We start from the raw sequence: 22,395 nt of genomic DNA on the forward strand, positions 1-22,395 counted from the left end.
TTTTTTTTTGTGGTACGCAGGCCTCTCACTGTTGTGGCCTCTCCTGTTGTGGAACACAGGCTCCGGATGTGCAGGCTCAGCAGCCATGGCTCATGGGCCCAGTCGCTTCACGGCATGTGGAATCTTCCCGGACCGGGGCACGAACCCGTGTCCCCTGCATCGGCAGGTGGACTCTCAACCACTGCGCCACCAGGGGAGCCCACTTCTGTGTGTTCTTAATGTATTAAAATACAATACTATTTTGCTACCTATAAAAGAGGCTGAGATGTTGATAGGGATATCTTTCCCCAGTTTATCATTTTTTCCCTCTGCCTCATTAAAGATCACTTTATCTCATTAACTCAACATGCCTGAGAAGAAACACATATTGATGCTAAGTGTATGCAAATCAATACAGAAAATTCAAATATTTTAGCAACATCATTATGGATTCTACTTCTGGTGATCTTTATTTTTGCTGTTGATATATGCAGTCCTTTAAAGCGTTTGTTATTTCTTAATTTATATGTAGGCTTGGCAGTGTACTCAACTGGATACGTAGTTGATATGCAGTAACCACATTTTTAAATCATCGATTGATTTTTTTTCTTCTTCCAGGAATGCGCTTGGCTCTAGCTGATGCTGGTGACACTGTTGAAGATGCTAACTTTGTGGAAACCATGGCAGATGCAGGTATTCTCCGTCTGTACACCTGGGTGGAATGGGTGAAAGAAATGGTTGCCAACTGGGATAGCCTAAGAAGTGGTCCTGCCAACACCTTCAATGATAGAGTTTTTGCCAGGTAATCTATGGACCCCAACCACTTTGTACTTTAGAGTTGCTTAGTCCTGGTGTATTTTTAAGTTTTCTTTTTTTTCCTCATTAAATAAATTAGATGTTAATGATAACTACTATTCACTGAAAGCTTACTTGTGCCAGGTACTATGCTAACTACTTTGCATCCATTATCTGATTTTAGCCTTCTAGCAATTTTATATGATAAATATATTATTAGCTCTATTTTATAGTTAAAGAAATTGAAGCTTAGAAAAATTATTTCATTAAATGTTTCAAAGCTGGTAATTTCAAACTTGGGATATGAATTTGTTTCTGTCTCCAAAGCCCATTCTCATGACCATTTTACCATGCTGTCTTGCATTAGAGGAGGGTGGAATGGTTAAAGGAAAAGTAGGTTAAAGGGAAAGAATTGTCTTTTCTTTTTTCCTTCAAAAAACATTTATCAGTCTTTTTGTATCAGAAACATCCGAAACACTGGTATTACAAAGATGAATAAGACTTGATTGACCCTTCATTGAAGTCTAGCAGGAGAGAAAAACACTTACCCAACCAATTATAAGTGCAATAGTAGGGATAGAGGGAAATTAGAGGAGATGGCATGTGAGTTCTGGGTTTCTTGAAAACTAAACCTAATTTTTGAAGGAGAGGAGAAAGCCATGGAAAGAGTATGGTATTTATTTGAAGTGTACAGTATGTGGAGGGCAGAAGTAGGAGATCAAACAAGTTGGGCCCATATTAGGCCAAATTATGAAGGGCCTGAGGTAGTGTAAGGAATATATTTTTAATCCAATGTCAGTTGTTTAAAATGCAACAATTAAACCTGACTACAGCCTTAGTAAAGCTATTTTCATGTTGCATTTTGGGCTTCTTAATAAAGTTTCCATCAAGGAATTTTTTGTTTTTTTAATTTTTGAATTTTATTTAATTAATTTTTTTATATAGCAGGTTATTAATAGTCATCAATTTTATACACATCAGTGTATACATGTCAATCCCAATCTCCCAGGTCAGCACACCACCACCCCATCCCCGCCACTTTCCTCCTTGGTGTCCATACATTTGTTCTCTACATCTCTGTCTCAACTTCTGCCCTGCAAACCAGTTCATCTGTACCATTTTTGTAGGCTCCACATATATGTGTTAATATACGATATTTATTTTTCTCTTTCTGACTTAACTTCACTCTGTATGACAGTCTCTAGATCCATTCACGTCTCAACAAGTGACCCAATTTCGTTCCTTTTTATGGCTGAGTAATATTGCATTGTATATATGTACCACAACTTCTTTATCCATTCGTCTGTCGATGGGCATTTAGGTTGCTTCCATGACCTGGCTATTGTAAACAGTGCTGCAATAAATATTGGGGTGCATGTGTGTTTTTGAATTATGGTTTTCTTTGGGTCTATGCCCAGTAGTGGGATTGCTGGGTCATATGCTAATTCTATTTTTAGTTTTTTAAGGAACCTCCGTACTGTTCTCCATAGTGGCTGTATCAGTTTACATTCCCTCCAACAGTGCAAGAGGGTTCCCTTTTCTCCACACCCTCTCCAGCATTTGTTGTTTGTAGATTTTCTGATGATGCCCATTCTGACTGGTGTGAGGTGATACATCATTGTAGTTTTGATTTGCCTTTCTCTATTCATTAGTGATGTTGAGCAGCTTTTCATGTGCTTCTTGGCCACCTGTATGTCTTCTTTGGAGAAATGTCTATTTAGGTCTTCTGCCCATTTTTGGATTGGGTTGTTTGTTTTTTTAATATTGAGCTGTATGAGCTGTTTATATATTTTGGAGATTAATCCTTTGTCCGTTGATTTGTTTGCAAATATTTTCTCCCATTCTGAGGGTTGTCTTTTTTTTTTTTCTTTTCTTTTTTTTTTTTTTTTTGCGTTATGTGGGCCTCTCACTGTTGCGGCCTCTCCCGTTGCGGAGCACAGGCTCCGGACGCGCAGGCTCAGCGGCCATGGCTCACAGGCCCAGCCGCTCTGCGGCATGTGGGATCCTCCTGGACCGGGGCATGAACCCGCGTCCCCTGCACCGGCAGGCGGACTCTCAACCACTGTGCCACCAGGGAAGCCCCTGAGGGTTGTCTTTTTGTCTTCTTTATGGTTTGCTTTGCTGTGCAAAAGCTTTGAAGTTTCATTAGGTCCCATTAATTTATTTTTGTTTTTATTTCCATTACTCTAGGAGGTGGATCAGAAAAGATCTTGCTGTGATTTATGTCAAAGGGTGTTCTGCCTATGTTTTCCTCTAAGAGTTTTGTAGTGTCCAATCTTAGGTCTCTAATCCATTTTGAGTTTATTTTTGTGTGTGTTGTTAGGGAGTGTTCTAATTTCATTCTTTTACATGCAGCTGTCCAGTTTTCCCAACACCACTTATTGAAGAGACTGTCTTTTCTCCATTGTATATCCTTGCCTCCTTTGTCAGAGATTAGTTGACCATAGGTGCGTGGGTTTATCTCTGGGGTTTCTATCTTGTTCCATTGATCTGTGTTTCTGTTTTTGTGCCAGTACCGTATTGTCTTGATTACTGTAGCTTTGTAGTATAGTCTGAAGTCAGGGAGTCTGATTCTTCCAACTCCGTTTATTTCCCTCAAGACTGCTTTGGCTATTTGGGGTCTTTTGTGTCTCCATACAAGTTTTAATATTTTTTGTTTTAGTTCCGTAAAAAATGCCATTTGTAGTTTGATAGGGATTGCATTGAATCTGTAGAATGCTTTGGGTAGTATAGTCATTTTCACAATATTGATTCTTCCAATTCAAGAACATGGTATATCTCTCCATCAGTTGGTATCCTCTTTAATTTCTTTCATCAGTGTCTTATAGTTTTCTGCATACAGGTCTTTTGTCTCCCTAGGTAGATTTATTCCTAGGTATTGTATCCTTTTTGTTGCACTGGTAAATGGGAGTGTTTCCTTAATTTCTCTTTCAGATTTTTCATCATTAGTGTATAGGAATGCAAGAGATTTCTGTGCATTAATTTTGTATCCTGCAAGTTTACCAAATTCATTGATTAGCTCTAGTAGTTTTCTGGTGGCATCTTTAGGATTCTCTATATATAGTATCATGTCATCTGCAAGCAGTGACAGTTTTACTTCTTCTTTTCCAATTTGTATTCCTTTTATTTCTTTTTCTTCTCTGATTGCTATGGCTAAGACTTCCAAAACTATGTTGAATGATAGTGGTGAGAGTGGACATCCTTGTCTTCTTGTTCCTGATCTTAGAGGAAATGCTTTCAGTTTTTCACCATTGAGAATGATGTTGGCTTTGTTTATTATGTTGAGGTAGGTTCCCTCTATGGCCACTTTCTGGAGTTTTTTTCTCATAAATGGGTGTTGAATTTTGTCAAGAGCTTTTTCTGCATCTATTGAGATGATCATATGGTTTTTCTTCTTCAATTTGTTAATATGGTGTATCACATTGATTGATTTGCGTATATTGAAGAATCCTTGCATCCCTGGGATAAATCCCACTTGATCATAGTGTATGATCCTTTTAATGTGTTGTTGGATTCTGTTTGCTAGTATTTTGTTTAGGATTTTTGTATCTATATTCATCAGTGGTATTAATCTTTGTCTGGTTTTGGTATCAGGGTGACCATCAAGGAATTTTTAAACAAGCATGTGGTTAACTGTGTTGTCATAAACAGGAGCTCTAAGTAGTGTTACGACAATACTCAAGAGTGGATAGACAGTGTGAGGCTGCAGTAGTCAGTTTTGAGGAATACAAAGATGGTTTTGTGGTTGAGCAGTCTTAAATGTTTCATGCATTGTTCTCATTTTAATGTTTATTAGTATGTGTGGAAGTTTTTTATACCTATATGTATGTACTTGCCTTTAAACTCAATTACCTTTTTTTTCCTATTCAATAGTGAAATGAATGCAGGCATTATAAAAACAGATCAAAATTATGAAAAGATGATGTTTAAAGAAGCTTTGAAAACAGGGTTTTTTGAGTTTCAGGTAGGCTATTCTTTTCGTAGCTATAAAATACGTCAGTGTCAATATGATGTATTTCTTGTTTTTTCCCCTCCTGCTGTAGCATTATAACTCATCTTAAGTGGAGGCTGAAAATTTGTAAAATATTCAATAAATTGTGATTTTAAATAGTTTTCTTGGGTACTTTTTGTATTATGTCTCTGTAATGTAAGTAATTCTATTCCTAGTTGAGCTGTGGGTTAATAAAGAGGTTAAATCTAAAAATTAGTCACGTTTTCCAGGAAAACATTTTAAAGTTGATAAAAAACAAAGGCATAATTGTAACTAATTGCTATTAGTTTGAAAGCAAACATTTTCTGAGGTTTTCCACAAGGTGTCAGCATATCCTCAAGTTTGGCAGTTCAAGTGCTTAAAGTAAAAATGTAGCTTTCCTCAGTCAGTTTTGTAAAATATCACATTGGGATTTATGTAACTTGGTTTTCAGAGATGTGATTAAATAAGGATAAGTGCTGAGCATAGCAGTGTGTCATATTTACAGCCTTTTTGATGCTATTAATACATGCTACTGAGCATTCACCCTTAGTACACAGTTTAAATTGTTCATCTTTTATGTCCATTGCAAAATGTCTTTTTCAGATTTTCTTGAGAATCAGTATAAAACTGCATTATCCTTTTGTTAGGATTGATTTACATTTTTTTTTTCCTGAAAAACAGGGCTAAGTGAACATTTATTTGATTTTAGAATTAAAAAAAGATTTCCTAATCATAAAAACAAAAGAAAGGCATAACCAAAAAAGTTCTGATGAATTTGCCAACATAGATAAGAAAATCATAACTGAGATCATCTTAAAAATATACAGTTAACTGGAAAATTATTTACAGTCTGTATTTCAGGATTTTGACAAGCCCATCAAAAAAATACTAATGGTCCAAAGAACAATTATCAAAGGACATGAACAAACAACGCCCCCAAAAGAACCCTAAATGGCTAAGAAATGCTTAAAAACAAAAATTATCAAAGATGTATAAATTTAAACAATTTATTGTTTTTAACCTAAGGATTGATATACATTTATTTTCAGGTTGTTAAAAATAAAGTAAAACCTTTACTAAAGTTTATTATGGAATTTTAAAAGACTAAATACTTAAAAATGCATTAAAATAGAGATACTGAGTTTTTTTTCCTATAATTTTATTTTAAAGAAGTGGGGGAGAGAAATGGTAAATAACTCCAAATTTTGTAGGCTGCGAAAGATAAGTACCGTGAATTGGCCATAGAAGGGATGCACCGAGACCTCGTGTTCCGGTTTATTGAAGTTCAGACACTTCTCTTGGCTCCATTCTGTCCTCATTTGTGTGAGCACATCTGGACACTCCTGGGAAAGGTAGCTTTATGCATTTAAGATGTTCTGGGTGGTTTTGATTTTGGCCTCATTAAATAAATGTTGGGATAATAATGTTACTTAAGAGAGAAAGACTGAAAATGAGTATTTCAAGAATAATATTGGGTTCATTATCTCATAATTATTACAGCAGCTTAAATTGAAGCTACATCGGCATCGGGTATATATGCCTTAATTTATACACACGGTGTATATATTTTGTCTTATTTTATTAAAAAATTTTTTTAAAATATATTTATTTTATTTATTTATTTTTGGCTGTGTTGGGTCTTCGTTGCTGTGCGTGGGCTTTCTCTAGTTGCGGCGAGCGGGGGCTACCCTTCATTACGGTGTGTGGGCTTCTCATTACAGTGGCTTGTCTCGTTGCAGAGCATGGGCTCTGGGCATGCAGGCTTCAGTAGTGGCACGTGGGCTCAGTAGTTGTGGCTTGCAGGCTCTAGAGCACAGGCTCAGTAGTTGTGGCACACAGGCTTAGTTGCTCCGTGGCATGTGGGGTCTTCCCAGACCAGGGCTCAAACCCGTGTCCTCTGCATTGGCAGGCGGATTCTTAACCACTGCGCCACCAGGGAGGGCCCCCTTTTTTTTTAATTTTTAAAAAATTTATTTATTTTTATTGTATATATTTTAATAATGTGACTTTGTGCGTGTTGTTTATCACCTAATTCTTATTAGGAAATGTTATAATGTATTTGAATACATGTATAACTAATACTGTTTTCTCAGCTGTTTGTTTAGAAAGGTGAAAATATTGAGAAAGATATAAATAACTGTTATGAGCCGCTTATAAACAAAGATAGAAGTGTATACTTGCATAAATATTCTTGTTTTATATAAAATTCCTGGCATATATAGGGCTGCATATTCAGGGATTTTAAATTAGCATTCTTACTGTGAAGATAAATTTATTTCTCCCAGGCTTATAGATAAACAGATTGGCTGGTTTAATAACTCCTTTCCAGCATTATTAGCCAAGCTCTTTTGTATTTTTCAATGTGTGAACAATGCAAAAATGTGCTCATGATATATATTCCAAATAGCCATACTTTCAGTACTGGATGTATTAGTAGGATAAAAACTGAGAGTATGCATAATTTATATAACAAAGATTAAATTTAGGCAAATTAGCATTACATAATTTTCTTTGAAAGTGAACATATGTGTGTGGGTATCAATATGCTTGTACAAATGGATGCTAATTAAGAATGTAGTCAGACTTCACAGCTTGAATTCTAGGGAACATTAGACTAGGGTCTGTGGAAGCGTGTTGTGTGTAGTCAGGTTTGGACTTTGAGCACACAGTTACACACCATGCCTTGGTATGAAACTGTAACCAAGAATCATAAAATAGTTGTGTTGTCTAATCTCACTGAACCTTTTTTTTTTTAAAGCCCGACTCAGTTATGAATGCTTCATGGCCTCTGGCAGGTCCTGTGGATGAAAGCTTGGTACGCTCCTCACAGTATCTCATGGAAGTAGCACATGACCTTAGATTGCGACTCAAGAACTATATGATACCAGCTAAAGGGAAGGTGAAGTCTTATTTTTTTTAATGTCATTCCTTAAAAGTTATTGGTCAAATAACATTTAATAGTAATGAAAATAAAGACAACTTTCATTAGGGCCATTTTCATTGCTAATGTAGGGCTATTTTCATTTCTAATGCAGTTCTGTTGTATGCATATTTTTTAATGTTAAAGGCAGTAGTGCTATATACTGGGAGAGGGTTCTTTCATTTTTGGTGTATATGAAAGTGATTAAATGTTCTTTTTCTTTCTTCTGCCCTGTAGAAGACTGACAAGCACCTCCCTCAGAAGCCTTCACATTGCACCATCTATGTGGCGAAGAACTATCCGTCTTGGCAACACATCACCCTGTCAGTTCTGCGTCATCACTTTGAGGTGATGTTCTCAATAGACTTACCCCCCACCTCACCGCAGCAGTGTCGTGTTCTGCGTATGCTGGTTTTATTTTTAGGATGTTGGCAGTGTCTAGGGGAAGAAAGACAGGCAGCTTTGTTTAATTACCTTTACGCATGGAGTGCCATTTGTTATCCTTGGTGGCTCTTAAATGGATGCTGAGGGAAAAGCTGATTTTCATCATTTCTGAAACTTTCATAAAAAATACTAGATCTAGTTGTATGTAATCAAAAGGTGTGAGACTTTTTCATATGTGTGGTTAAAATTATGAAGCAAAAGGACTGAGTTTGCCGTTTGGATTTGTTGTGCCTTGAACACTGGCATTCGTGAAGCCTTAACATTATTATGTTTGAAAAAATTTGAAGCTTGGCTCTTGAGTAATTTAAAAGAAAATGTCCAATTTGATAATTACCCATAGAAATGGAGAGTTTGATGTTGTGTTTTTGATTGTCAGGTAAATAGCTATTAAATATGATAGTTGTATTTAAAGGGAACTCAATATTTAAACTTAGTTCTAGGTTTTCCTAGAGAAAAAAATTCACCTTCCTTTTTCCTTTCACATTCAAAATATGGAAACAAAGTATATGTTGTAGAATTTTTGCTCAGGTTATAAGCAACAGTTATTGGTGGACAGAAACCATTAAGGCGCACTTTAAAAAGAAAGAAAGAGACCAAATAGGGATTATGGCCAAAGCATAAAGTGGTAATATAAAGGAAAAATCCTTAGCTTTGATTTTCTAGACCTTTTTTGGAATTTTGCCTCAGTACTTTTCATGGTTAACCAAGAAATACTCAGAAGAACTTTTATATTAGTAAGATTTAATGGAAAGAGAAGAGCAAGTATTTTTGTATTCTACAATGTGTGAACCTGTTTTTATGGAGAACTACGTCTTCCTTTGATTGCGTTTGATAGAAATGGAGTGTAGCTTTAGAATCTGCTTGCAGAGTTTTGACTTATGGTAAGTAAAAGAGTAAAAGCTACTTTGGTAGTTAGAAAAATGAAATTTTGCCTCAGTGGCGTATATATTCATACCAGCATTTTCAAGGAAGCAGAAGAACCAAATATGGTATGTAATGTCCCAGATATTAAAAAATTAATCACCACTGTTCTTTTAGAAGTTATATTTTTACTTATATTTATTGACTAGATTACATAGTTTGAAATCAACATCATCTATTGGCATTATTTGGAATGACCAGCTTCCTTTAAACTTTTCATTTGTTTTCATCCAAAAGAACTAAAAGAATGTCAGTTTATAATCAAGAAGAATGTTCTTATGTTCAATATGGCACCTTTTTGGTGACATAAGGAAAAAAGAGTGTGTTCCACCCTCTCCTTTTTCTTATGTATTTCAAAGCAACGTATTGGCAAGTGGAGAAAATATTTTTTCCTATGTACTCTAGTAAAGGTTAGAATTGAAAGTAAATAGATTATTGGAAATCTTACTGTATGTTACTTTTCTTTTAGATTTATTCCCAACCCTTGGCTTTGGTGTGATTCTTTTACAATAAGGAGAAAATAGGTCACCCAAAAGTCTGGAAAGGCCGCTTACTTTATTTCTCCTCTATTGATGTTCGCAGGAGTGAATTTAAATTCAGGCAGCTCATTTGGGACTGTGTGCATATTAATGCTTATGATATAGATATTTATTTTTGGTAGATAGAAATTATATTATTTTTAACAGGTTGATAGCTAGAGATTCTTTTTTCACATTTGTGGTAACAATTTATAAGGCAGAGTGTTCAAAAGCAGACATTATAATACATCTTATATGATAGTTGTATAGTTTTCATTTTGATATGACTAATGAAATACTTTGAGAAGTTTGAAGACAAATAGGATTTTTATAAGACCATTTTATCACTAGATAAGATCTAATGTTACAATCCTAGAGGTATCATTAGTGTAAGGGAAAATTAAATATTTCAGCATGATGCACATGCTCTTCTCCTTTACCCGAAAAAACATGTGTCCTTTGAATTTAGAGGAAAGAGGAGACTCCTTTCTGTATTATTCATTTACCTTTCACTTCCCCGTGATGCTAGAGGCTGCACCCTCTTGTGCTGCTCTCTAGCAGATTGGTAGAGGCCACCATTTCATGTCTGGCTAGTTTCTTACAGGCACATCTACTATCCTATATTATCTTTAAAATATTTTTCTTCACATTTGTCTCCCACTCTTTTTTTTAGACCAATAGTGGAAAATTGCCTGATAACAAAGTCATTGCTAGTGAACTAGTCAATTTGCCAGAATTGAAGAAATACATGAAGAAAGTGATGCCATTTGTTGCCATGATTAAGGTAAGCTGTGGACCTTGTGCAGCTGTGACCACATGGGTAATGGTTAGATAGGATAGTAGAAGTAAGAGGAACACTTTGGACACAGTCTCCCCCAAGAAATCTGCTAAAATAGCACTTTTCAATCAGTGGTTGTGGAAATGAGTGATCAGATTTGGGGTTTACCTGTGGCATTGCTGAGTGTGTGAAAAATATGTATTGTGGAAGAAAAATTGGTTGAGAATTACTGCACTAAATGATTCTCTTCATATTCTACCTTCCCTTCTTTTCAGTTTAAGGAGGAAGCATAGTCTTTTGGCTTACATTAGGGTATTTTTACTAGATCCTATTACTGGAACAAGATTCTACATTTGTATAGGTTTAGCTTAACAGGATAAACGTTGTTTATAGTGGTTAGATCAGGGTTTCTCAACAATGGCTCTATGTGTATTTTAGGCTGAATAGTTCTTGGTTGTGGGAGGCTGTCCTGTGCACTATAGGGTGTTTAGCAGTGTCCTTGGCTTCTACCCACTGGATGCCAGTAGAATTTCTCCCTCCCCTACTCAAGTTATGACAACCAAAAATGCCTCCATACATTGCCAAATATCTCCTGGTAGCAAAATCAGCCCCCCACCATAGCTCCCCCATTGAGAATCTTTGGGTTAAACTCTTAGTCTTTTTCATATATATAACTGATCTGGTGGATTTCCTGACAAAGAGAAACAGAAAGAAGACTGTATATTGCTTAAGATCTCAGACTCTGGGGGCAGACAAATCTTGGCCCAAATCCTGTTTTCTGTCACTTTTTAGTTTGGAGGACTTAGACAAATCACTTAAATTCTGTGGGCCACAACGTTTTTCATCTATAAAATAGGAAATTAATAGAACCTACCTTTTAGGAGTGCTGTGAGGAGTAAATTAATTAATACACATAATACATTTTAATACTACCTATCAAAAAGTAGGCTCAGTACATTTTTAAGAAAATGTATATCAGTGTCTTCCAGCCTGCTAAGCATGTAATGGTTATTCTTATACTTTAGATTAATTATTGAATCTTGTAGGCTACAGATACCTGCCTGATAAGAGACCAAAACTCTTAGCTTGTCTTGTATTGGAGTAGATTGTGTTCTTAGGAAAGCCTTTTAATTCTCCTGGAACCAGAGTCAACTATCTGAGCCTTATGATATTTGAAGTTTCAGAAATAATTTAGAATCATGGCTTGACCTACAATAATAAGTATGTTTGCTGGTATGCTCATAATTCATTGCTTCCCAGCTAGTGCCATTGGTCATAATGTCAGATCCATTGTCAATATGGGGAAATCAACAAAATATCCCATTGTTGGTTGCAGAGGCAATTAATTTTGATGACATGCTTTATAGAATCCAGTGAAACTGATTTTAAATGATGTTAGATTCAAGGGTTGGCTTTTTGAAAAACCAGTGTTAGATTTTTTGAGTAGTAAAATTTTTTTTCAGTAATATTGGTATTACTTGGTATTATGAGGCAAATTAGTGGTTTGAAACTTTGAAAAGTGTTTAATAAATCTGGGAATAAGAAAAGGGTTTTCTAGCACCTCATGGGAAAAGAAACAACTTGGATGGTAAATGAAGGTAGTGAATATTAAGAATCATGTCAGGTCACTTTCATGTAAGTGAAACATGTTCTAGGCAGTTAGCTGTATTTGTGCATATGAACTTAAGTCTTGAAGGTTACATCTTGAGCAGCAAATATTGATATTTAATGTTAAAATTAAGAATAAGATGGTTTTTTATATATATGTCACAGGATTATCTGAGTACCCATATAATCTGACTTTAAAAAAAATTTTTAAATTTATAGGAATGTTTTGTTTGGTTATTATTAATTCACTGTTTCTTGAAATAGTTTTACAGATGTGGTATCTTGGAAACATTTAATTTAATTTAATTTAATTTAATTTATTTATTACCTGAAGGGGTATTTTAAGACATTTGTTTGATTCCTTGTCAAAGTGAGTTCTTTGGGTTTGCATATAAAGCCAGGGTAAATTAACAATGATGAAATCATATTTCTTTTATAAATCTGAAAACCTTGTCCTTCTAGTCTTTTCAGTGCTGTCTTAATCTTATCATACTTTAAATGATAATTACTCTCAGCGAGTAATTTCATTAGCGAGCAAACATAGATAAGGGAAACCATGAGTCCAAGGCCTTTCCTTTAACTGTTCAAATTTGAAGATATTATCACTTGAGAGACTGATTGCTTTGGGAGAAATATGTTCTTTTCATCATATTCTTAATGTGATTTTGTTTTTAAAAACCATTTTGGCTGCTAGGAAAATCTGGAGAAGATGGGACCTCGTGTTCTGGATTTGCAATTAGAATTTGATGAACAGGCAGTGCTCATGGAGAATATAGTCTATCTGACCAATTCCCTTGAGGTAAGAGGGGCCTGGGATTATAATAACTAGTTAACTATAGTAAACAGTCCAGTTCTTTAGTTTTATAATAAACCTTTTTATAAACTTCATCTTCTATGTTTAGTACCTTTGCCAAATATATTTTGGGGGGAAAGAGAATGGGTGGTATAGAAGTTACAGGAAGAGGAAATGATCTGTTCTCTTATTTCACTTATCAGTTATTCTGTTCCTAAAATACTAACTGTATATGCCTGGATTTCCTCTCAAAATTATCCGTAAAAAAAAATGAGGAGAGGCCTTATATTCAAATGCTTTCAAAATCTCTCATATTATGGGGTATTCTGCATTGCTTTTTTTCCCCCCTCCCTTTAAGACCTCAGAATCACAGATTTGGATTAATTAGAATCCTTGATTCCTTATATATTATCAGTGGTCCATGTTTGGCCCCGTTTTTTTTTTTCTTAATTAGTAATATAATCACCATCCATGAATCTACTGCCCAACTCAGGAACTAGAACATTACCAGTAGCTTTCACATATCTGAGTTTCTCCCCATTCCATCTTCCTGCCCCAGTGACAATTTAATATATAGCTTCTAAAAATGCTGTCTCTCATTCACCTTAGGCAGAAGGAAAGTTAATTTTCTATAGGAAATTGTGTTAGAGGATTCAAAAAGTGGTTCTAGTAATAATGAAAACACTAATATAAAAAAATGCAGGTTTAGAGTTTGAATAAAATTGTTTTATGAAATACAGGAATGGAAGAAATAAGCATTTCTAAATAAGCATTTTGTGTCATGTAATTATAAATGTGTTAATAAAGTATTAGTAGACATCTATTTTATGTATATTTCTAAATGTTCATATATACTCATGGAGGTCAAAAAACTTCTTGGATATTTACACTGGGACAATGGAAACACTTTATTTAGGGTCATCTTGTATTCAGGTATATGCAATTTGCTACATTTCTGAGTTTTTCCATTTATCTGAGTGAAAGCCTTTTATACTGATTTTTGTTTTCTCTTAGGCAGCAGGTAGATGCCAGATTTCCTGATAGAAGATGGTAAACATGACTATATAAATAACATACTCTGAGGCATCTAACATGAGTGTTAAATACTTGATGATAGGTTTCATATAATGTTTATACGGAAAATAATAAAACTGCACAGGCCATTTTATGATAAGTGGAGAACTTGGTTTTGCTCTTTGGTGAAATGAGGTGATGACTAATTCCAATCATATTAAGTGATACTAATGACTTCCATCTTTCCCCTCTACTTAGCTAGAACACATAGAAGTCAAGTTTGCCTCTGAAGCAGAAGATAAAGTCAGGGAAGATTGCTGTCCTGGGAAACCACTTAATGTTTTTAGAACAGAAGTAAGTTGAAAGAATCTCACTGAATCATTACATTTTAGAGCTAGAAGAGACCATAGAGAGCTTTACATTCTAAAACCATCATTTTAACGATGGAAAGATGTGAGGTCCAGAGAAGTTAAATGATTAGCTTGGCTTAGGCCACTTAGTTGGTTAGTAGTGGGTCTGGATTTGAGGTCCTCTAATTCCCTGGTTAATGCAACCCTCACTTTTCCTTACTCTACTATCACAGGTAGCATCAGATGTTGATTGTGATTTTAAAAATAAGAATATCGTTTTCAAAAACTGACTTTAAAAAAAAAGATAGTGGACATTGAAATGTGAAACTTTTTTAAACAGTGAAAAGGAGCTTTCATATTTCAGATGAGTTTTTTTTTTTTTTTTTGTGGTACGCGGGCCTCTCACTGTTGTGGCCTCTACCGTTGCGGAGCACAGGCTCCGGACGTGTAGGCTCAGCGGCCATGGCTCACGGGCCCATCCGCTCTGCGGGATGTGGGATCTTCCCGGACCGGGAGATGAACGTGTGTCCCCTGCATCGGCAGGCGGACTCTCAACCACTGCGCCACCAGGGAGCCCTCAGATGAGTTTTGGTTTAATAATGGTATTCAAGACTTTTGGTTTCTGGCATAAACCAGATTGATACATCATTTCCCATTATACTGGAAATGCTTTTTTAATTTCTTATTTTTTGACCATTACTGGTGAAGATAAATAGGTTTTGAAGTTTGGGGAGATTTTATTTATTAACTCTTAAAGAATCCATTCAGAATGGCAGCATTTGGTAAAGTTCACTGGAGTGCCAATGTGAGAGTCCGTAAAATGCCCTACTTTTCTTGATAAGCAGAGGACTTACATATATCCTGCCACTTTTACCACATTTAATTGAAAATGCAGCAAGCAGAAGTCTATTTTGAAAAAATGAAGTAATCATGATCATGCAGACCTCCTAAATTTATCATCAGATTATAAATAGTCTCATTACATTAAGATATGGTGGCTTTTAAAAGGACAGTCATTTGGGCCATGAATATAGGTACATGAAATAGTTTTCCCCATACAAATATGTTTATTTCAAGCTTCTTTCAAGCATTCCATTAAGCTACTATGTATTTAAGTTTCATAAGGCTCAGTTGACTTTTTCCACTTAAAATAATGAGCAAGTTCTTTAACTATATTGTTTATATTATGTGGGAGTTAGTATGTCATAGAAATGAGTTTATTCTCAGTAAACGTGAGGCTCTGCCTCTTACCAGCTGTGTGACCTTGGGCTACTTTGTTAATCTTTCTGGTTCTCAGCTTTTCATCTGTGAAAAGGGGTCTTAAGAAACTGCCTTTCAGGATACAGGAATAATGTCTATAAAGTGCTTCGTACAGTGTCTGGTACATAGTAGGAATTCAATAAATGGTGGTAGTTTTAGAAGAGAAAATAGAATTATTGTTTTTATCCATCATCAGTATTGATATGTGTACTCATAGTCATTTTTACCTAGGCATTTGGTTATAAGCATGGGCTTCCGTACTTTTTTTCTTTCATATTTGAGTATCCCTTGGTCTTGATTTTAGAATACCAGAATTAAATCTGTCTTTCATTGGGCATTAAAAATCTAGCAGAGATTCCTTCTCCCTCAGCAGTATTCAAGTTTGATTTCTTATAATAGTCATTTTCTCTTTATTTTCTTAGCCTGGTGTATCAGTTTCCCTAGTGAATTCTCAGCCATTCAATGGCCACTTCTCAACCAAAATTGAAATCAGGCAAGGAGATAACCGTGATTCTATAATCCGGCGTTTAATGAAGGTGGACCGAGGAATCAAAGGTAAATGGTTTCCTTGAAGTGCACATTTGGCAGCAGCTTGTGGATTTGATGAGTTCTAAGCAGAGGGGAGAAAGAAAAGTAACTGTCCTGCTTAGGGACAGTCATGTAATGTGGAAAGAAGAGTGTTGGACCCAGAATCAGGACACCTATATTTTCTTTTGGGACAACATTGTGACGTAGCTTGGTGGCTTGGCCATGTCATTTAAGCTCTAAACTGATTTCTCTTTTAGTGAAATGAGAACACTGGATTAGATATTTTTCCAGGATTCCATCTAGCTTTAAAATTGTAATAAGCAATTTCCAGCGCTCAGAAGTATTCAGAATGAAGGAACATATTCCCTTAATTCCAAACTAACCTGCTTGACTGAATCTGTTCCTGGGGAAGGAAGAGAAACAGAGTAAAAGTTATTGAGTGTCTGCCATGTATTAGCCATTTAATCCTTTTACAACCCTGTAACATTTAGGGTGTTATTCCCCTTTTGCAGATGATGAAATGGAGGTTAGAAAGGCTAAATAACTTGCAAAGTTCATACAGCTAGTAAATCCTGGAGCTGGAATTCAAACTTAGATATATTTGACTCCAAAGCTCATATTCTTTCTTTTAGACAGTGTGCCTCCAGGTAAAATATAAATAATCTTAATTTCTTAGCAAGATTAAGTCTAGATCTCCTATGATTAGATTTGATATAACAATTTATAGCTTTTTTTTTTAACATCTTTATTGGAGTATAATTGCTTTACAATGTTGTGTTAGTTTCTATGGTATGACAAAGTGAATCAGCTATACACATGCATATATCCCCATATCTCCTCCCTCTTGCATCTCCCTCCCACCCTCCTTATCCCGCCCCTCTAGGTGGCTACAAAGCACAGAGCTGATCTCCCTGTGCTATGCAGCTGCTTCCCACTAGCTAGCTATTTTACATTCGGTAGTGTATATATGACAGTGTTACTCTCTCACTTCGTCCCAGCTTCCCCTTCCCCCTCCCCATGTCCTAAGTCCATTCTCTAGTCTGCATCTTTACTCCTCTCCTGCCCCTAGGCTCATCAGACCTGTTTTTTTTTTTTTTTAGATTCCATATATATGTGTTAGCATACGGTATTTATTTTTCTTTTTCTGACTTACTCTGTGTGACAGACTCTAGTCCATCCACCCCACTACAAATAACTCAATTTTGTTTCTTTTTATGGCTGAGTAATATTCTCATTGTATATATGAGCCACATCTTCTTTATCCACTCATCTGTCAATGGACACTTAGGTTGCTTCCATGTCCCGGCTGTTGAAAATAGTGCTGTAGTGAACATTGTGGTACATGACTCTTTTTGAGTTATGGTTTTCTCAGGGTATATGCCCAGTAGTGGGATTGTATAGCTTCTTTTTTTAATTAGTTAGCTGGTCTTACGCTGAGAAGAGCATGAAGGGAATTAGTTTGTTTCTGTATTATTTTTCTTCCAAATTATGAAGACAAATTAATGTTGATATTCCCTCTTTTGCACAATCTCTCTCTTCTCTTCTTATGGCAATCAAGACTTGATTGGGCCAAATACCATCAGTATAAAATTTTCTGAAAAGATTTACAAATCCCATACGGTGACCAATTTATGGAACTATATTCAGGGTAACAACATTCCATTTACATAGAAGACTTAAAATAGCCCTTTGGAATTCATTCTACCATGTATTTTTTGTTCTCTTGAAGTCATTCGTGTACCTTCTGTTGTCATTTCTTGAGAGAATATCATGTGTAGTGTGTGTAGAGATAAGTGTGTATGCAGAGACTCCTTTGTAGGTACTAGGGGCTTTGGGGTGTCCACAAAGTACTGTTCATTAGGAGGCTGCATCTAGTGAAGGAGTAGGGGACTAAGCTATTGAAGTACATAATCATAATCTAAGGAGAAACTGCTGGGTACAGTAAGAGAGATATAGTAAAATTTACACACAGAAAAAGGTGAGATTATTTCCAGCTGTGGTGATCAGAGATGATTTTATGGAGAAAACATTGTTTGATAGGGCCTTGAGAATTATACCTGTGAGGGTGAAGGGAAAGTGTGTACTAGCATGAGGGAAACACTGATACTTTTTTCACTGTGTACCAGCAATATGTTAGGACTAGGAATATTTTTGTTTGCAGACATTTAAAAAAATTGTAAAATATACATAACATAAAATTGACCATTTTAGTCATTGTTTAAGTGTACAGTTCGGTAGCATTAAGTACATTCACACTGATGTGCAGCCATCACACTATCCATTTCTGGAACTTTTTTCATCATCCCAAACTGAAACTCTACCCATTAAATAATAACTCCCCATTCTTCCTCCCTGTAGTCACTGGTAACTACTCTTCTACTCTATGTATTTGACTGTTCTAGGTACCTGTATAGTGGAATCATACAATATTGTTCTTTTGTATGTCTTATTTCACTTAGCAAAATGTTTTCAAGGTTCATCCATTTTGTTGTAGACATTTAGCGTGTTCCTTCAATAAACCAGGTACTGTAGAATGATAATGCCATCCTTAGAACTTATAGGCCACAAAAAGCAGAACTTGAAAATTTTGAAGTGTGAACATATAGGAAGCCATTTTGTGGCCTTCCTTTTGGCTGTTTTATATTGCATATATTCAGTCATGAGAAATTTTTGTAATAGGAAGAGCTTTTAACTTTGAAGAACAATATGGTGGCTTCTAAAGAAAATAGATATTTGTGTGGACATGCTGGATAGGATTATTATGAGGTTATAGTGCATAAGAGGTTTTATTCCTGTATTGGAAATTGGATTATATAATATACTGTTAAACCTGACTCCCTTTTTTTTTTTTTTTTTTCTTGCTTTATGGGGGCCTCTCCCTGTTGTGGCCTCTCCCATTTGCGGAGCACAGGCTCCGGACGCGCAGGCTCAGCGGCCATGGCTCACGGGCCCAGCCGCTCCGCGGCATGTGGGATCCTCCCGAAACGGGGCACGAACCCGCGTCTCCTGCATCGGCAGGCGGACTCTCAAGCACTGCGCCACCAGGGAAGCCCCTGACTCCCTTTTAAATACACTCAGATGCAGCACTGACTGGGTTCTTTAGAACTGTACTGATGTGTTTTCTTTAGCTCGTCTTTTCTCACTGAGCCTCTGGCATAATTCTTACATCCTTTGTCATTCTAGCTGTGAATAATATTATCATGAAGTGCTTTAAGTTTGTTGTTAGTGGCTGCTGTGAATTTGGAAAATAGATAGAAATATTAGGGGGAGTTTGCAATTGATATTCCTCCAAGTATCTACAGAAGAGCTCTAAACTTAAGACTTTTCCAAAAGCCCTCAGAATACTTTGATATCTAAGGGGACTGAGTATATTGAGTATATGAGATGGGAAAGGAGTGAAATTCAATAACATATTTCTCAGTCTGTCTGCTGTGATAGCCAGCAAGTCATCCAATTAATGCCAATTGTATTGAGGGTGATTATGATCTAGGTCCAGGAGGCACTAGGAGCTAAAATCGTCATTCAGTCCACAAAGGCCATGGAGCAACTATTTGACGATAATGACTTTAAATCACTTACCACCCATGCCACATATGAACTAATAATTTGGAGGTGAAAAGCTCCATTTCACATTATCAATCCCTAGGGACTCTCAATCACTCTCATCTTTAAGTGTCTTAAATCTTGTGTAGTTGCAGACTTAAATTTCAACATTTTCAATGATAAGAGAGGTCTGGGATAAGAAAAGATATTAAAACCACTAAGAAAGCCCCAATAATTTTATTGGCAGTAATGAACTACATGATGAAACATCAAAGCAGATGAGTTTTGTTACTTAGAAGCCTGGTTGGGTATTAAGGCTTCTTTGAAATAGTTTGATTCAGCATTGCTTGGAATGATGAGGGAGGTCTGTTTCAGAGAGAGAGAGAGAGAGATAGAGACAGAGGCAGATCTGTAGTAAAAGGCTTTGTGCATAAAATCTGCCGGTAGGGCTTGTCACTGCTTCCATAAGAAAATAATTTGCTATCACTGATGTGCATGTTGAATTGCAGTAGCTGTTAAAATGAATTGTGTTCTTCCCCCCAAATAAGACCATGGCTGTCATGAAGACTGTAAGTGCTCCTTTCCCATTTTAATTTTCAGGGCTTGTGCTGTTTATGGGGATAGACTGTATGGCCTCTGCAGAGACTCTACAAAGACTCTTAGGCAGGGTTTGCCTTCATAGTAGTTGCAGATAATTGCTCTATAAGCCCCAGGATCCCTACTCTAAACTTGTAGTCCTTTAGTCTTTGTTTCCCAAGGAGAATAGAATGCCTGGATAACCTGTACTCCTGGCATAGCCGCCAGCTGCATTAATGTCTCCTTTTATCTTTTTTTAAACCTTATCCCTCTCATGCTAAGTTTCATACTCTCAAGGCAACATGAGGGAGTGTAGCTCATGGACCACCCAGCAATCTACTTTAGAAAGGGGTGGGAAGTAATTCAGAAAATATCTTCAGTTTCTGTGGATCAGGTTCAGTATAAACTAGCCATGCTACACTTAGAATGAGCTGTAAATCCAGAATCAGCATTTGTAGTCATTTATGGTGTTTTTCTACGATATAAAATAAAACCATTTGATGTTGAAAAGTCTCAGAATTGCTGAAATAAATAAATTTCTTTTGGGCTCAGTTGTTGGCAGGATTGTTGGATCATAAATTTGTTCAAGGGACAAGTGCTGTCTTTACCAGGAGCCATCTTATCAGCTTGCACAAGAGCAGATCAGGAAAATCTCAAGCAAGGGAGGGTTGGAACTCATCCAAAAGCTCAAAATTCTAAAACCTGCGCCCTTTCCCCAAGCCATTCCCCTTCTTTCCTTGTCTCTCATCAGCTTGTTAATACACTTTCATCCTTTGAGCAAAACAAGAAACTGGTAATGCTATTTCTTAGAGTAGTAACTCTTTTTCCAAAATTATCTTTCCCCAAAAGCCACAATTCTTGAACTTTTAAGTATTCCAGGAAGCAAGACAAGCAAGATAAATAAGTTTTAGGCTTTTTAATATTCTGAAAAATGGTTAACTGAAGTGTATTAAAAGTAATTTGAGAGACCATATAGGATAATGCTCAAAAATATAATCAATCCCTCCCCTTGGTTTGTAATTCAGGAGATGTCTTATCCAGAATCTCTGCTGGTCTTTGATCTGGGTAAAAGTTGACAGAAGATGAAGATTTGTTAGATTCAACTTTGCCTTCTGACATCGGGTCCTATTTAGTAATCTGATGAAAATATTGTTTTAGATATAACAACCAGTGTGAATTATCAGACTCAGGCATGGGTTTGAGTCAGTGACTGTAATTAAATGTTCATATTGATACTTTCTTTTGCTGTAGACCTTTCCAAAGTGAAACTGATGAGATTTGATGATCCACTGTTGGGGCCTCGGCGAGTTCCTGTCCTGGGAAAAGAGCACGCTGAGAAGACCCCCATTTCTGAGCATGCTGTTTTCCACGTGGACCTCACGAGCAAGAAAATTCATCTTACTGAAAATGGGCTATGGGCAGATATTGGTGATACAATGATCTATCTGGTTCATTAAATTCAGGCACATTGGAGATTTATCCTGGTTGCCTATAGATGGGCTATGAGAATCTTAGGCTGGACCTAAATAGATTTCATTTCTAACCATCAAATTCTGCATGTACTTGTAAATACACCAAGTTTTCTTGGATTCCTGGACCTAATAAATTTTTTTTCCTTATTGAGGCCTTGAAGAGAAGTAGTTGTACCATACTTTGTTTTTTGATTTTTAACAAATTATTTCCATTTCCCAGAAGCTTCTAGTATTTCAGATTATTACAAAAGTGTCAGTATGCTTCTTGTATGAGGTATACTTCATATTATTTATGAGGCTAAGGAGCATCTAACAACTTTTTATATTATATCCATTGTGGAGTTAGCTGTTTTTCTTCTTTAAAAAGAGTAAATTAGGCAGCTAGTTTTGCTTTTTAAAAAGAACTCTCATGATGATTTTAAAAGAACAAATGTGAATATTTTGACTTGATTATGATCACTCACTATTCTGTATAAAGAACAAATAGGTCTTATGTTTATAAGAATTTTTTTTAGCTTTAATATATTCAATTAACCACCAATAATATTTTTTCAAGGCTAATATCAATAGTTTATAAACAGTTTATTTGATTTTCACTCAATTTAGGTGAAATTTTAGGATTTAGGATTTCCCCCAGAAATCTGCATTTATCAGATTTGTCTTGAGTCCAGTTGTGTTTAAAGATCAAGCCAATGGGGACTTCCCTGGTGGCACAGTGATTAAGAATCCGCCTGCCAATGCAGGGGACATGGGTTCGAACTCTGGTCTGGGAAGATCCCACGTGCCGCGGAGCAACTAAACCCGTGTGCCACAACTACTGAGCCCGTGTCCCACAACTGCTGAAGCCCATGTGCCTAGAGCCTGTGCTCCACAATAAAGAGAAGCCACTACAGCGAGAAGCCTGAGCAGCACCGCAACAAACA

General features: G+C 36.2%; 1 protein-coding gene across 2 annotated transcripts in view; it reads left to right on the plus strand.

Annotated features, from left to right (window-relative positions):
• Positions 1-21,471, plus strand: part of LARS1 (leucyl-tRNA synthetase 1) — a 67,124-nt gene extending 45,653 nt beyond the window's left edge. For both annotated transcript variants that reach the window (XM_007462394.1, XM_007462395.1), the window contains 10 exons: positions 598-781; positions 4,648-4,738; positions 5,959-6,099; positions 7,506-7,646; positions 7,905-8,015; positions 10,224-10,334; positions 12,631-12,735; positions 14,002-14,097; positions 15,776-15,908; positions 21,252-21,471. In XM_007462394.1, coding sequence (XP_007462456.1) covers positions 598-781; positions 4,648-4,738; positions 5,959-6,099; positions 7,506-7,646; positions 7,905-8,015; positions 10,224-10,334; positions 12,631-12,735; positions 14,002-14,097; positions 15,776-15,908; positions 21,252-21,457 — 1,319 coding nt within the window. In that variant the 3' untranslated portion in view covers positions 21,458-21,471. The remainder of the gene's footprint in view (positions 1-597; positions 782-4,647; positions 4,739-5,958; positions 6,100-7,505; positions 7,647-7,904; positions 8,016-10,223; positions 10,335-12,630; positions 12,736-14,001; positions 14,098-15,775; positions 15,909-21,251) is intronic.
• Positions 21,472-22,395: the final 924 nt, after the last annotated feature.

The sequence above is a fragment of the Lipotes vexillifer genome, unplaced genomic scaffold (assembly GCF_000442215.2).
Source record: "Lipotes vexillifer unplaced genomic scaffold, Lipotes_vexillifer_v1.1 scaffold1068, whole genome shotgun sequence".
In the NCBI taxonomy this organism is placed as follows: Eukaryota; Metazoa; Chordata; class Mammalia; order Artiodactyla; family Lipotidae; genus Lipotes; species Lipotes vexillifer.